Raw genomic sequence first — 16,777 nt, forward strand, 5'->3', positions numbered from 1 at the left:
TTTTTAGACAACATATTGGTGAAGAGAATCCCTGTGCGAGAGCCTACCGTAAAAACATGGCGCCATAGCACTTGAAACAATATATTATTACAATAGAAATCTAGCGGCGAAACAAATCTATAGAGAGATACACGCATGCTCAGCACCGCCATTGAACTTTGGCACAATCACACAACTACAATATAGTCTGCACATACACATACAACAAACATCGATCTGTCTATATATATGAAGTCACAACACCCTCAAGAACACAACAGGGATCGGTTATTACAAGGTCCACAAATCTGTCTATATATATGAAGTCACAGCACCCTCAAGAACACAGCAGGGATCGGTTATTACAGGGTCCACAAACAAGTTTGAGCTTGTCGAATCGTATTAGTTCATTCATATATGCACACGATAAGAAAATTATATACAGTATGCATCACCAGTGTCTCCCTTCCAGCAACAATGCCAAACTGAACACCGTGTGCCACTACCACCTGGGCATGTCTTCATTCAGGTCCAAGCAACTGATACCTGCTTAAGATTGAAGTTTTATTCACTAATAAAGTGAATCCCTAGGCTAAAAAAGTTGCTGATATAGATGATAGCGCTGATATGATCATCTAGGCGTAGATCTAGGGGGGTAAAACTTAACTGGACAAAGAACTTACTGATGTACCTCATCCAGCGCAGTGCCGTGGCCATAGCGCCGCCGCCAAGGTAGCAAAGACGTGGAGGCACGGTCCAGTGGCGGCGGCGAAGGCGATGATGCTTTCCGTCGCTCACAGCGCACCCTCTCGATCGGTCTAGGGTTAGGACGTCGGTGGGGAACAGGCGGCTGCAATGAACCTCATACCTTGCGCCTAACCCCCACCTTCCTCTTTATAACGCTACGCGATGGGGGCTCATTAGCCAGGAGAACAACTGGGCGCCCCCGATCGGGGCGTGGATCAAGGGCCCAATTGGCTGTGGGGCCAACTGGTGGAGATTAATCTAACATTATCCCCTTTGATCTTACCTTATGACTTGAACTTTACTTACTTTATCTTTTTCACATTCCATCACAGGATCAGTGCATAGAGCGTGTCTCGTTGTCACGGTCAGTTGCCATTAGATTAAACAGCTATAATGCACCTCTTTATTTTGAAACAGACTCTCAATTAGGCCCTTAATATCTAGAAATTATAGGCTTTCCCGTAAACTCATGCCGACTGTGTGTTCTCTGAACGCACTAGGTGGTTAGCCTTTGGTAAGCGAATCCGTAAGTACATGCTTGGTACTTATATGCTCAATGCTTTCAAAATGATTCTGAATTTTCTCCTTTACAACATATAACTTAATGTCAATGTGTTTGGCAGCACACTTGACCTATTGTCTTAGGAGTTAACTACTTTAAATGATTATTGCTATTGACTACCATTGTTAAATCCGGGTACATATTCCATTAACCACTTTTGCCTGTTCCTAAGGCCTAGTATGCATCATTGATGACACCGCAACTGTTTCATTGGAGCTTTTCCACAATAATACTCCAACTGTAAGTGTTAGCAATTAGTGTGGATTTCACTACACATATTGCCAAAACTTAACATTTGTACCTATAACTATTTGAGAGTACTTGTTCTTTCTTACTCAGCATGAGGCCTATGATACTTTGTAAAAATTACAAGACATTCTTAACTCCATTTCAGTGATCTATATCTGGACTGGACTTCTACCAAAATATCCTAAATACGTAAGCTACGTCAAGGTAAGTTCTTACTTGTACATTTATTAAGCTTCCAACAGCTGAAGCATATGGAACCATGTTCATTTGATCGATATCATATCGGTTCCTGAAACACTGAAAGTTCTCAAATCTATTACCCTTGACTATAGGAGCAGGTATAGGTTTACTCACATGCATACTTTATTTCCTTAGAATCTTTTCTAAGTATGCCTTTGCGATAGTCCTAATACCCCTTTTCATCTATCTCGGTGAATTTCAATTACTAGAACCAATGAGGTTTCACCAAGATCATTCACATTGAAACTTCAGGACAAAGACTTCTTCTCCAATGGCAGATTAACATTGCTACTAGTGAGTAGGATGTCATCTATACACAGGATGTAGGAAAAGAATTTTCCATTCTAGAACTTCGCATAAACGCTATTGTCCTTCTCATTTTCTTTAAACCCAAACTTTCTTATCGTTTCATCAACTTCAAATACTACTGTCTAGAGACTTGTTTTAACCCATAAATGAATTTCTACAGGGGACATCACATACGTTCTTTTTCTTCCACAACAAAACTTTTGGGTTGTGCCATGTAAATATTTTCATACAAATCCCCGTTGAGGAATGTCGTATTTACATCCATCTGATGTAACTCTAAATCATAATGTGCCAATAACATCATTATGATTCTAAAAGAATCATTGCATGAGACTGGAGAGAAAACTCTCATCGTAATCTATTCATTCTCTTTGTGTAAAACCTTTTGCTACAAGTCATGCTTTATATCTTTCCATATTTCCTTTGGAGTCATATTTTGTCTTGTAGACCCTTTCACAGCCTACTGTTTTGGCTCCATTAGGAATTTCTTCTAAGTGCCAAACATCATTGGTATTCATCGAATTCATTTCAACTTCCATAGCTTCTTACCATTTAAACAAGTAAACGCTTCTCATGGCTTCTTCAAATGAGGTGGGATCACCCTTTATTTGAATTTCTTCACTAACATAGGCTTCATAGTCATCAGAAAACTGATTTACTAATTCTTTGAGACCTTCTGGGGCCTCAGCTACTGGCACTTTCAAGTGGGACTGTTGTTGTTTTTCATTGCCAAGAGGCAATTGATTCTACAGGCTATTGTATCACAAGATCCTTATTTACATTATTCATCTTCTTCGAAGATACAACAACAGGTGTTGTATAAGTCATACAACATCAACAGGTATCGAGAAATTCGTTGTTTTAAATCACCGAAGTGGGCACGCAGTCCCGCTTCTTTTCAAGTCATAGGTCTCTACATACTGTGCTCCCCTAGATCGTCCCATCTTTTAAAAAGATAGTGTATCTTCTAATTTCTTATTTGGGTTCAATCTGTTAGAACCTTATATGGCGCTTTAAGCACCATTTTAATATCTTTAATGGTGACTACGCTATCTTCCTCTAGAAACTTTAAAATTTTTAGGAATTTAGCTGTTTCTCTGCTTAGGGGTATCATTGTTATGACCGACGGTCATATTCATCAAAATCTTTATCTCACTCAGTTTCTTACAAAATGTGTATCTCACTCTTAATGAAGAGTACACATTCATCAATATCTTTATCTCACTCTTAATGAACAATAGTTTCTTAATTGATCTTAATTCTTACTCTTAATTCATCATAATTCTCCCCCTTGAAATATGGCATGAACTATACTGTCATAATTTCAAGAACTATTTAGAAAACTATGAACGAGGAGACACTTATAACTTACTTTATTCACATGATTATGCCATGCAAATAAAGTTATTTCTTGATCCATATAGGAGTACACTTTTCTCATTCCACTTCAAGAACTCGACGAGGTCTTTTATTAACTGTACTTTTATAAGTCACGCTTGCATCTTTTTTTATCATTTGATTAGTATTGACCACGCCGGTGTATTTCTATTTTGCAATGGTCAATACTAGGATAGCATAAGAACTATCCAAACTTCTCTCGCTATGCAGGATACAAAAACATGAGTCATCACAAATCTTCTCCCGTCATGCAGGATTGACTAGCATAAGTACTATGCCAAACTTCTCCCTATGCGGGATAAATCTATATACAAATTATCGTAACGAAAAATTTAGTCATGATGACTAAAACATTCAATTATACTTTATTTTTTAATTAAATCTTTCCGTTGGTTATAATTTAATCAAAAAATTAGTAAACTAACAAAAACGGTCCTGAACTGGCTTGACTCAAGCCTTTTCATTCACATATTCCAGCATTGCAGCCCATTGATATGCAGCCGAGTGATCTCGTCGGTTAAAAAATAAAACTTACAAGATGCTTCTGCATCAATTCTACATCACCACTGAACAGAAAATAGAATTAATGCATAAAACTCATAAATTAACTTAAAAGACATATAACTACTCTTCAAAATTAAATTCTCTCGTTGGTTCAAATTTAATTAGAAGATAATCAACATCATTGCAGCAAAACACGATAATAAAATACATTCTATTAGTTAAGGAGCATTTTTTATCTTTATCTACTTTCTGAAAAATTGACCATGTTGGTATAAAATTTATCAGGGATTTAAACTTTAACCTTAAACTCATTATAATATTGTTATCATCAACGTTGGTCAGAAAATAATAATACAATAATTTAACATAAATAAATTGAACTAGTCATCTAATTTAAATTTTTCCGTTGGTTACAATTTAATTAGAGAATAAACATAATCATAATTTATTAAAAGTAACTGCTCTTCAAATTAAATTCGTCCGTTAGTTCGAATTTAATTAGAAGATAATCAGCATTAAACTTTACAGCGGAAACATAAAAAAATAATTTATCTACTTTTCAGAAGCATTTTACCGTGTACTTATCTACTCTCTGAAAAAATTATCCCGTTGGTTCAAATTTTGACAGAGATTTAACAACAAAACTTGACAAAATACATTAAAATGTGCTTCTGAAAAAATAAAACAAAACTTTGCTACTGTTTTGCGGCCCTCCGCCAGCGCGCTCGCGTGCGCGGCCCAGCACGCTCCCACGCTCTGCTGCAGCCCAGCAGGGCAAACGGCCCGCGGCGTTCGCTCGCACCACGCTTCCCCGCGCCCAGGCCGCAACCTGGGCCTGGGCCAGGAATTCGTTCGCCCGCCTAGGTTGAATGTTGGCCCGATCAACGTCAGCCATCAGATTTCATCGGACGGTTGTCCGCGCATCTCGCCCGAGTAAAACCCCGTTGCGGCCGCTCCCGTGGAAAACCTAGGTCATTTCTTCCCTTTCCTTTTCTCTCTCACCGCCGCAGCCGGAAAAGGAGCTACGGTGATGGCGCCGCCACCGGTCCCCTCGCCGGCGCGCGCGCTCACCCTAAGCTGAGTGCGCCGCCATTGAGCGGTCTGGGCGACGGTGCCCTAGTCTCCCACATGCGCTGCGGTGGGGCTAGTCCTAAACCCTAGCACTTTCCTTTCTCCCTTTTCTCCTTTCTCAGCCCTCAGCGCAGCAGACGCTAGAGAAGAGAAGGACGACACCACCGTAGGCCCCCTCACCGGCGTGTGCTCACCCGAGGGTGAGAGCGTCGCCGTCGAGCGGCCGTGGGGCGGTGCCCTGAGCCCCAGCCTGTGCTCCGACGAAACAGCGTCGTGCGGTGGCTCGACGTTTGCTTCCCGCACAGCGCCATCCGGCGGCCGGCGGTGGCGGCTAGCAAGTGAGAACGATAGGTCCCGTCGGCCCTCTTTCTCAACTCACTATGGGTTAGGGTTAGGGTTAGACAGTTTCTCCTCGCGCCTGCAGCGGCTCGGGGTGACTTCCCGCGCGGCGTCGAGGCGACGACCGGCGGTGGTGACGGTGTGGGCGGTTCCATGGTAGGAAAACCCCTTCCTTTCCTTTCTCGTTCTGGTCTACCCTAAACTAGATCTACACACTGGAAGAAACCTGGCTCCGATACCATTGATAACGCTGATAGGATCATCTAGGCGTAGATCTAGGGGGTAAAACTTAACTGGACAAAGAACTTGTTGATGTACCTCATCCAGCGCAGTGCCGCGGCCATAGCGCCGCCGTCGAGGTAGCATCGACGTGGAGGCGCGGTCCAGTGGCGGCAGCGAAGGCGATTGCGCTTCCCGTCGCTCACAGCGCACCCTCTCGATTGGTCTATGGTTAGGACGTCAGTGGGGAACATGCGGCTGCATTGAACCTCATACCTTGCGCCCCGGCCCCCACCTTCCTCTTTATATCGCTGCTCGACGGGGGCCATCAGCCAGGAGAACGGCTGGGCGCCCCCGATCAGGACGCGGATCAAGGGCCTAATTAACCGTTGGGCCAACATGTGGAGATCAATCTAACAATAGATCCTGTTTGGATCCTACAACTCTGCTTGCCAAGAACCTATTCGGATCATCAGCTAACAAGCCCAAATTAATGTCTTTGCTACCACAGTACCACCCAACTAACAATTAGCTATTAAAGCTAGGCGGATCCAAACATGATCATATAACTGAGGTATATTATTTTTCATTCAAGAAGGCAAGGGTCTTCATCATGCATCTTATTCTACAATTTTAAGTTGTAATGATGAAAAGAGAGTGAAATCAAGTAGCTAATGAATTAGCCAAATGGTCACACCCACAGGCACCAGTTTATGCTATGGAGTTACTTGAAAACGATTGTAAATTTCTGAGTACGTTCTTTCTCTAAAAAAAGGACAGTAGGAAAAAAATGGAAATCAATGTATGGCGAAGGCATATTTACTAGTATAAACCATGAAACACAGGATATCAGATATGATCACCTATCGAGAACAAATTTTCCTTCCTTGTATTTCTGGCTCCTCTCATATGCAGCCCCCTGAGTAGAGGCGTCATAGAACTTAGATGTCAGGCGATACACAAAGGATATTATATCACAAAAAATAATCATTAGGAATCTTACATATTTCCATCCAACAATCTCTCCGCAGCCAACACAAAAGATATCAGAAATGGAATGCATCCCTGTGATCATCATGCGATCTTCTTTTTCTCCAACGGTCACATTGATACTGGGCATATATGTAACATAAGCAAGTTCAGGCACTGACCTAGAGAAAACTTAGAATCTATATACTAGTTTCAACTTCGAATATATAAGTTCAGTCTTTAGAAAGTTTGGCGACACAGATTCTAGGATGCCAATTGAAAAAGCACTTACACCTTATCGAAGAGGTAAGCCTTCCCGTTCTTGCAATGGAAGCCCTGAAAATTAATGAAGACATATTCTCATCAGTCATCGCATTCGCCGCGACGCCGAAATTAGCTAGGAATTTCGCGTGCGATCGTACGTGCGGGAAGTCGCGGCCAAAGAAATAAGCGAGAGAACATGACGACGGACCTTGGAGATGATGTCGTCGGCGACGGCGAGGTGCGTGCGGCAGTGCTTGCAGCTGTAGACGTTGACGTCCACGTCGTCGAGCTCGAGGGGGCCGGCCTCGGCGTCGTCCGTGTTGATGGCGCTGAAGCGGTTGGTCATCTGGGTGACGGCGTCCACGGCAGCCGCGGCCGCGTTCTCCTCGGGTGCTTCCATCCCTTCTTCGGCTCTAACCACCTCCGGTGACGTTGGGATCGGTGTGTGCCCTGCCGGAGTGATCGGACGAAGCGGAGGACGGAGTGCTTGACAACAACCAAAACCAAGCGAAGACCTGGATTGCTTAAGCTGGTGTCCAACGACAAGTCGACAATGACGTCGAGTCGTTGGGTCGAGAGTTCATCAGAGGCATCTGTACATGTGCATCACAGTCACAGAGGAATACCGAGCATACCCCACACGGCCACACCCACAGTCCCGAACGGTTGACTTGAAGCGTAGCTTCGACCGAGATGGCGTCGCTATCGCCATGGCCGGTGAGCTCGGCAAGGACACAAATGGTATTCTCCCCGCTGATGGTGATCAACCACATGTCGTATGATCGTATCGTACATGGTCCAGTGCAGTGGGCTGGAGACCAATTGATTGGTCCCAAATTGCTGTCAGCGGACACACGCCTTTCTCACCGCCATTTCCCCCCTTCTGTTTGATGATAAGTCATTTCTGTAGATGAGTAGAACTAGATCATGCTGGAACTTTATTTGTTACATATGGGGTCGTTTGGCAGGTCTTCTTTTTCCACTACGGACGAGCCAAATTTCATTACTTGAAAGCAACGAAATTACAATAGTTTGTACTAAAGTCAGAAACCCGCATGATCTAGGTCTTCTTAGAGCGGTTCTCCAAGAGAAATCAAGAATCACTCCTAAACAGCAGAACTCCGCACAGATTCTAGTGAAGAGCATTTACACTAGGAGTTGAGAGGTAAAAAAAAAAAAAAACGCTCACCATTGCTAAAAAATCACTCCAAAATTTATTCTCGCTTGCTTCCCCACTAAAATTAACTAGAATCACTCAAAAAAAAAAAACAAGGAGCTAAACAAAGAATTCGGAAGCAAGGTTCTACCACACCAGCCCACAGTAGACATGATAGTACCACAGTGCATCTTAGAAACAGGCGTGCAATTATATTGGTTATTCGGTTTAGAGTGACCTTGGAACCGAACACACAATATAATGCAGATCTGTACATAACTTCAGTCCTAGCATGACACCCAGGTCGATCTGTGACTGTTCGGCTGCCATTATAAGCCAGCTTATCAGCCATGGTACAGTATTTTTCTCTCTCAACAAATCAGCCGTACAAATCAGCACAAGCAGCTTATAGACCAGCCCCACAGACTTGAGATGAGAAACATACTTTAATTATTTGGTCATTAGCGCTTGGCATACAACTCGATGGGCTTATAAGCAACACAGGTTACAGGTTACACGCATATACAACAGAAACATCCAACGACTCCCAGGGACAATAGGAGGGATATGATCATGTCACCTAGAACAACAACAATTTACGCCGGGGATTATTTCAATGGGAGCAATCCCCGGCTGATTAAAGAGCAACAACACCCAGGTTATTTACAGGGGATGAACAACAGGCTTGAGCTTGTTGAATTGTACTTCATACATCATCGGCGTCGCTTCCGCCCAAGTTAACATCTGGTGCAATCCAGTATTGGCTTCCATCAGGGCCCGACACCTTGTACCTGCTTAGAATAAAATTTTGTTTCAGTGAGTCAATTCCAGATTAACAATATGATAATGCGGCATTTTGCAAACTGAGTCACAGATCTGTTTGAACAGAGGACAATTTTTTTTTTGAAAGGACAAATCTAAGGCAACAAAATCATGATAGAATGTTGGGGCCATCACCTCTCCAGAATAAACTTTCCTTCCTTGTATCTCTGGCTCTTCTCATGTGCAGCCTCCTAGAGAAGAGCATCATAAAAACTTAGATGCAAGGCAGTATACACAGGACACTATGAAATAACCTTTGCAAATCTTACATATTTCCATCCAACGATGGATCCACAGCCAACACAGAAGATATCAGAAACAGTATGCATTCCTGTGATCATCATGCGATCTTCTTTTACTCCAGAAGTCACATTGACACTGAGCATAACAGACATGAGTTAATGATGCATCTGCTGGCTGACAGAATACTGTAAGAAATACAACTCATCTCCAGGAAAAACTACACTGTAAATCCTACCAAACAGTGAAATGCATCAATATTGGAGCTAATGAACTGTTTTGATATCGAATCACCAACTACCAAATTTAGACCTCTTGTCGGTAAGACGGCATCAAATTGTCCAAGCCGCATTATTGAGCAGTTCTAGTACATCTGTTTTCTGCCGCACCAGAAGCTCTGATCTGACAATAATTGAGTACTAGCGAATTTGGCAATCTGTGGAGAGCTTTGCTTGAGATCAGGCTTGCGTGCCTAGCTTAACTGTCTCCTAGTTTAGAGTGGGCTTCTATGAGAACTGAGTTACAGAAACTCTCTAGGAAAAGCTAAGTACATAACCGGTTCGTGATGGAAGATAATGATTAGTTACTTCCAAATGAAGCTTTGTATTAGAACAAGTGTGCTGAGTCCACTAACAGGGAAAAAAAACATTTCATGTGCACATCGACATTTCCTTTCTCGACAAATAATGGTAAGTACTGATACATTGATATGGCATGACATATGAAGCAACCAGGAGAGAAGATTAGACTTAACTTTTGGTTAGGAAACGAAGTAGGATGAAAACTCTAAAAGGTTCACTGACCACTTGAGTCTGGACAGTGGTATTATCTGGAAGCAAATTACCTGTCTAGAATTGGTATCCGACATGAACTGCAAGCATATGTATTGAGGTCCATTCAACAACACTATAAATTACTTGACGGTGAAAGGCAGAACAATTTGGACTAATGTTGTATGCATGTAGGTGTTAAAGATTGAACTAGGGACCAGTTGTTAAGACATAGCCCGTTTGGAGGGGCTTCTCCCGGCTCCCGGCTCTGACACTGTAGCACGGAGCCGGAGAAGCTTGAAATCGTGGCTCCACCGGCTCCTCCTCTTCTCAGTTCATTTTCTGCCTCGAAATCCAAAACAGCTCCGTGATACAGTACTGCTACAGTGATTTCACGGAGGAACCGGAGCCCCTGGGAGCTATGCCAAACACAGCCATAATAAGGTGCTGAAAATAAATCTAGATCAACGCTAATAATAAGATCCCAAGCCAAGGACTACTAGACCACTAGAAAGATTTCTCAGGAAAAAGGTAAGTCTGAAGATTGTGCCTCCAGCATATCCAGCGCACCCTAGAAAGAAGAGAATAATGGATGAAAGAAATGCGGGTGTGGGTGACTGAAACCACTGCACCTTGTCTCGTGGATTCTTCTCCATTTATTCCATATAGAGGATTAAGACATTGATATTTGTCTATTGGGTGGGTGCTGTAGCATATAGTTGTATACCCATGCAATGCTAATCATCTATTGATAATTTAGTAGAGTTTAGAATTTAAAATGAGGTCCTTTTGTTATCTTGCTTCACTATTTTTGGATAAGGAAATGGCCCCGTTCGGCTGGCAGAATTTTGGCCCAAACTGGCTGAAAAACACTGTTCTGACTGAATTGTTGTGAGAGAAAAACCCCGTTCCGGCTGAAAAAAGAAGCCGAATCGAATATAGGGTAAGCCGAACGGGATTCCTTATCCAAAAATAGTGGCCTTGGGGTCTCAGTCCTCAAAAGTCAACAGACACTCCAAAGTCTCCCAAGTTTCTCCTGGTTTTAGAAAGGAATAGACAAGACTCTCACTAGCTGAAAACTGCCACACACCACCGCTAATCGGTGTAGTATCTATCTTGGCTTATGAAACATCAGATTAGCGCCACTATGAGCATAAATAACCAGCTGATAGATTCTCTCTGGCCGAAGCCAGACACATTCTGCTGAGAAATGAAAAAGGACGGCGCTGCATTTCCCCAAATTACACTCATCTAAGAGCACACCGCGCACGCAACCTAAGCTTTGCTGAAATCGACGAACAAAGTAAAGAGAAAGGCAAGAGCCACTTACACCTTATGGAAGAGGTACGCCTTCCCGTGCTTGCAGTGGAACGTCTGGAAGAAATCGAAACACCAAGGAAAGCAACCGCTGTCAGCCTCACCGCACGCATCCGCCGCGGGGACGGCGAAAATCAAGAATAATTTTTTCTTGTTTTGGCAGCGGGGAGACGCGGAGGGGTCGAGAGGAACCTTGGAGATGATGTCGCCGGCAACGCCGAGGTGGGTCTTGCAGTGCTTGCAGCTGTAGACGTTGCCGTCCAGGTGCATCAGGAACAGCCGCCCCATCGCCGCTTCACTCCCACCTCCCGCAACTCCGCTCCGCTCCACTCCAATCCAATCCCTCTCGGCTTCTTCTCGGCAATTCCAGCCGCGGACGGGTCGAGGGCCCACTCGTGTCCCGATCGCCGCGGCTTGAAGTCCCCTCCTCCGGCTTCCTCGAATCGGAGATTTGGGAGCCGAGAAATTTACTGGGAGTGGGAATTGTTTATTGCCGGTGGTTTGTGTGTGCAGCGGTGGTATGCTGTGGAGTACACTATGCTGTGAGGGTGTCTGTTCGCAGCAACCAGCAAGCAAGCGAGAGTGGGGAAACGGGTGAGAAGGGATGGCTGTGGGGCCCGGCGGGGTTGGGGATTGCGGATGGGAGCGAGGGGAGGATCGATGATAAGGGCGAGTGCGTGGGAGGCTATGGGAGGCAGAGGGCAGACAGCGACCCCTGCACGCGGCACGCCAGCACCCGCTGCCGTGCTGGATTGTGTATGCGCGCCGCTGCTTTGTCCGCCGGATCCGGCTTGTTTCAGCCGCATCTCTGCACTCTTCTCGATCTCGTGCACCTTTTTGGGAAAATTACCCCGTCCTGACTTTTTGACTTTGGTCACGATACGACAGCGACGTAAAAAAAAAGAGGGAGAAATACGAGGAATGCAACGTTCGCATAAACGGTTTAAACGGTCGTTTAAACCGCCAGTAAACGATCTGTCGTGTTTAGAGGGTAAACAGAAATTAAACGGTTGACCGTTTAAATGGTAAAAAAAACGGAGGAAAATGATCCTAACGGCCTAAACGGAATGGAGATAAACAATATTAAACGGGCTAAATAGCTGTTCAGGAGAACGCGAGGTAAATCTAGTTCAGTTTTGTATGGATAAATTTGTATACTTAAGTTTATTATATTTATAAATATGTACACTTAATATGCTACATGCATAAATATCTATATTTGGTTCTTTTCACATGCATAAATATATATATACATACTAAAATAATTAATTTTTACTCAGATAAATATGTATAAATGCCATAATACTTAATTTTTTTGCATGCACATATATAATTATATGTATTTTTTTTAAGTACAAAACCGTTTAGACCGTTTAACTTCATTTAAACACCGTGTAAACAGCCTAAACGCTAAACGAAGGACGACCGTGTAAAGACCGTTTACCGTTTAGGAAAACATTGGAGGAATGACGCCATAGAAATATGGGTTAATTTGAACGGTGCCATTATAATTCTGCGAGTTTAGAAAAATACCATTACTATTCGTGATATTGTAAACATGCCATTATAATTTGTGTGGAACAAGAGAAATGTTATTTTGTATGTTTTCAACTACCCAAGGCCTATCTGTAGACGTTTGTACTTTCTTATGTCCCAAAATACCCTTCCTATAGCCCTCCCTCCATCTCAATGACATGCGGGGCCCAGAAAGCCTCGTTGCCGAACGCGACAGCCTCCGTAGCTTCGACGTCTTCCGGTGCGGGTCAACGAGACCAGCTCGAGAAGGCCGCCACCGTTTCGCTGGCCAAGGGCCCCTCCTGACCCGTCGCGCTGGTCCGGCGGGACGGCCACACGTACCTCCAGCGTCGCCAGCTGCGCGCGAGCTACCTCCGCTGCACGGCGACATCGGCATCGGGCTCATGGTGTAGAATACTAATACAATGCACCTGGACATGGCGTATATACGCCATGTTCGTGCAGCCTAACAGGCAAGCGCTGTGCGTATGCGCATGTGCCGGACGGAAACTAGCAGGACGTTCATGACGTGCGCCTGTGACATGCTCGGGGGGCTCGGCGCGTGCGACGGTGAGTGTAGGCGTGCTGACCCGGGTGGCTCACTGTCTTGGCGCACGCGACAGAGAGCTCGGTCACTGGTGAGCAGTGAACGCAGGAGGGCTGCTCGGTTGGCTCGGCGTGCGTGACAGCGAGCTTGGTCACCGGCGAGCGGCGTGTGCAGGCGGGCTAACTCGGGTGGCTATGCACAACCGCGAGCTCGGTCGCCGAGAGTGGCGAGTGCAGGCGTGCTGCTCGGTGGCTCAAGCCCGGTCGTCGACGAGCGGCGAGCGCAGGCATGCTTGGCGGCGCGGCCGCTATGCGGGCGCGACGCATGAGACCATGGTGCTGCATGGGAGCGAGTGATGGCGTGCGACGTGCGCGGTCGAGCACTCGAGCTCCTCCCCATCCATGATAGAGCGGCCTTCTACGGCGAAGGACAACTGATCCGTGGGCGAGCTCCTGCCCATCTTGCCCCTTCGCCAAGCTCCTCCCTAGGGAGCTCCTAGATGCACGGGAGCATGGAGGTGGAGGAGATGAGGGTGGTGGTTGGCATGGGGGGCTCCATGGACGCCATTAGAACATGCAAGAAGGAGAGGGAGGAAGAAGAAAGAGGCAGGGGCATTACGGTCTATACGAAAATACTATATGTGTTGTCGTCCTGCAGCTGGGTGTAAAGCAATATCATACGTAGAGCGTGGTGTATTTCAAAGAGTGGCAGAATTATAATGGTATATGTCGGGTTCATAAACCCGGGGTCCCTCGGGGACCGGCTTCCACGCTAGGGCTCGGCCCAGGAAAATGGCCTTTCTTTCTTCTAGACTGGCCCGAAAGTCTAAAACCAACAGACCGGAGCATTCGCTTCAGATCCAGGCCGCTTTCGGCCCATCTCTCCGACCGGAGCACTCGCTTCAGGCCCAGGCCGCCTTCGGCCCATCTCTCCGACCGGAGCACTAGCTCAGGCTCAAGCCAGCTCTGAACGGCCTCTCCGATCAGAGCGCTAGCGTCAGGCCCTGGCTGCCTCCGCACGGCCTCCACTCGGAAAGCCTGACCCGAGGACCGCCTTCGACTCCGACCCCGTGTCTCCGACCAGGATTCGTGGAAAACACCGCCATAACTATTCTCCGACTGGCGCACCAGAACTGACTGGGGACCATCCGACCAGGGATGCCCGCTCGGAAAGAACTAGAAGGCGTGTGGAGAAAGGCAAGGCATGGCTCACAAGTCAACACCACTGTACCAGGGACCATACCCTGCATGAAGCAGTGCTCTGTAGCCACCCTGACACAAAGTATTGTAGGGGCCGCTAGAAACTCCCATATGGTGAGCCCCCCCGCGTGTCTCTGGACATCGATCGCAGTATGGGCTCCAGGATTTGCCATACCGGGTAAACAGAGTACGGCTCCTCACATGCCACTAGGCATCAAGAAGTATCCTGTAGGTACCAGCGTCATCCTTCCTGAAGAAGATAGCTCGACCTCCCATGCACATCCGACATCCTATAGCGACATCGACAGTATTGGGGGGCTTCAACCATTATCCAGTTTTCATCATCGTAGGCAGCAAGACTTAGAAATATCTGTACTCTTCCCATCTCACCTGTAAAGCCATCCCCTTCATCTATAAAAGGGGATGCGCTCCCTCCCCCGAAGGGGAGATCGAGTTCTTCAAGCTCAGACACACTAGATTGACATCAACACTCCCAACCGTAGCACCACCGAGTTCTGATCGCAACCCTTCTGGTCGGAGCCTTTCGAACCTCTTGTATACCCCTCCTTTCTCCTTCTCGTTTGTAACCCCACTACAGACTTTGAGCACCTGGGCTCAGGAATAAAGTCGCTGACCGACCCCGACTGGACGTAGGGCACGTTGCCTGAACTAGTATAAATCATGTGTCATTGTGTGCTAGGCCACCTCCGATCATAACATACAACAAAACTACAAATATTTACTAGTTGGTCACTTTCTGCACCGACAGTTGGCGTCGTCCGTGGGGAAGACGCTGTACGTTCAACACTCTTTTGGTCATCGGATGGCCCATTTTTTCGCCACTCCCGCTGTGGCGGGCTCCGACGATACGATTCGTTTTGGCTCGCTGGAGTTCCCCGTAGTCTCGCCCGCCGGGATGCGGGTTCCACCCGTCTTTGAGCCATTCCAGGCCTTTCGCTTCAGGAGCCTAGACTTCATTGCCGACCGGCTCGATGTACTCCACCTTCGCGAGGAGGCTCGTGACCCGGCACCCGTCGGAGGAACATCCTCCATCGACTCCGAGATGCGCGACTTCAACGGCGCGGCATCTACGCTTCATTCCGAGCAAACTCTCTACTCAAACTCCACTGTGAGTAATATACATGCTGTTATTTACTTATTGCGCTCTATCTTCCGCTAAATACCCGGTGGGTTACCGTTGTCCCCATCGCAGCCGCCATACGGCCAGTTCCCCTATGACCTTGCGTCTTCCACGGACGCATACGCCCGAGGACTCCAAAAGGTGCTGGCACCGCACCCTCTCATGTCTGAGTTCGTGGGGATGGCGAGCTATGCTCCCACCTGTTTCCTTGACATCATGGATGACGACGTCGGGAGTGACGGCTCAAGCATCAGCGATGTGGTGCCTAGCCACCGTCGGTCCTGGGAGTACGCTGCGGTGGACGCCCCGGAACGGCCGCTAGGGGTAACAGAGTCCTTCTGGACCCACACCTCGCCGGGTCCTCACGAGGAGGATCTACGACGACAGTGGCTGCATCAGCCACAAACTGCACCAACGCGCTCGGCGCACCATACTGCGCCCCATGCGCATAGACCGGCGAGCGGCGCTCGGGGTCGTGCCCGTCAGCCCCAGCGCAACGCCCCGGTTCAGGGGACCAATCCCCCGCAGTTCGCTCGGGCTAGTTAGAATGTTGCCGCCGTGGCAATGCTCCTGCGTGACCTGCCTGAGCCGAACGACCCTCGTGGACGGGCAATCCATTAGAACCTCCGAGCACTATTGGAGACCGCCACCGTTCAATAGGCGGAGTACTCCGTATCGTGACTCGTGACCTCGCACCCCGTCCGGGGAATAGGGACGCAGCAGATAGGGCACCACACCCTATCATCGCCTCAACCACCGATTGTGGCACAAGGAGCTGCAACCGCTCCTCATCTTGACTTGACGACCGCCCCGTATCGACCGCCTATCTATGTGCGGCTCGGGCCAAACCAAGACGTGCGCAGCGTCGACTAGAGTCCCAGCCCTGACAGCCTGGAACCACAGACCTTTGTCCAACACCCCCAGCAAGCGCCTTTTCCGCCGCGCTTCAACGGGGGCCGCGACAAAGGTAAGGCCAGGCGCCAGGATCAAGACAAGGGCCCCTCCACGCAGAGGGGAAAAAGAACAGAAAGGATCGCCGCCAACCGGCCAGCTCCACATTGGCTGCCGCGGCAGATTACACGGGCACTCAGCCCCAACAAAACCCTATGGGCCACTTTCACGAGCTCATGGAGAGCCCGTGCACCAACCACAACTATCATGTCAACCATCTCTACAAGGACTGCCAGCTCCTCAAGCGCCTGCTGAGGTAGGCTGGCAAG

General features: G+C 47.0%; 2 protein-coding genes across 2 annotated transcripts; both read right to left on the minus strand.

Annotated features, from left to right (window-relative positions):
* Nucleotides 1-211: 211 nt before the first annotated feature.
* LOC136472357 (protein yippee-like At3g08990) lies at nt 212-7,703 on the minus strand. Its single transcript, XM_066470072.1, has 5 exons — nt 7,059-7,703; nt 6,879-6,922; nt 6,621-6,729; nt 6,481-6,536; nt 212-525 (listed from the first exon to the last, which is right to left on the minus strand). The coding sequence occupies exons 1-5, from the start codon at nt 7,248-7,250 to the stop codon at nt 501-503; spliced, it is 426 nt and encodes a 141-aa protein (XP_066326169.1). The 5' UTR covers nt 7,251-7,703; the 3' UTR covers nt 212-500.
* A 730-nt stretch (nt 7,704-8,433) lies between these two features.
* LOC136539681 (protein yippee-like) lies at nt 8,434-11,796 on the minus strand. Its single transcript, XM_066531674.1, has 5 exons — nt 11,348-11,796; nt 11,169-11,212; nt 9,098-9,206; nt 8,964-9,019; nt 8,434-8,797 (listed from the first exon to the last, which is right to left on the minus strand). The coding sequence occupies exons 1-5, from the start codon at nt 11,441-11,443 to the stop codon at nt 8,713-8,715; spliced, it is 390 nt and encodes a 129-aa protein (XP_066387771.1). The 5' UTR covers nt 11,444-11,796; the 3' UTR covers nt 8,434-8,712.
* Between the last annotated feature and the right edge of the window lie 4,981 nt (nt 11,797-16,777).

Source organism: Miscanthus floridulus, chromosome 1, assembly GCF_019320115.1.
Source record: "Miscanthus floridulus cultivar M001 chromosome 1, ASM1932011v1, whole genome shotgun sequence".
In the NCBI taxonomy this organism is placed as follows: domain Eukaryota; kingdom Viridiplantae; phylum Streptophyta; class Magnoliopsida; order Poales; family Poaceae; genus Miscanthus; species Miscanthus floridulus.

Bases quoted from the DNA above. Each gene is read 5' to 3' on its own strand.
- LOC136472357 (XM_066470072.1), bottom strand. From the start codon at position 7,250: ATGGAAGCACCCGAGGAGAACGCGGCCGCGGCTGCCGTGGACGCCGTC. The intron at 6,730-6,878 runs GTAAGTGCTTTT...ATATATGCCCAG, and splicing joins GCTTACCTCTTCGATAAGGT to TATCAATGTGACCGTTGGAG. The intron at 526-6,480 runs GTGATCATATCT...AATCTTAAGCAG, and splicing joins GGAAAATTTGTTCTCGATAG to GTATCAGTTGCTTGGACCTG.
- LOC136539681 (XM_066531674.1), bottom strand. From the start codon at position 11,443: ATGGGGCGGCTGTTCCTGATGCACCTGGACGGCAACGTCTACAGCTGC. The intron at 11,213-11,347 runs GTTCCTCTCGAC...GATTTCTTCCAG, and splicing joins CCGGCGACATCATCTCCAAG to ACGTTCCACTGCAAGCACGG. The intron at 8,798-8,963 runs GTGATGGCCCCA...TATTCTAAGCAG, and splicing joins GGAAAGTTTATTCTGGAGAG to GTACAAGGTGTCGGGCCCTG.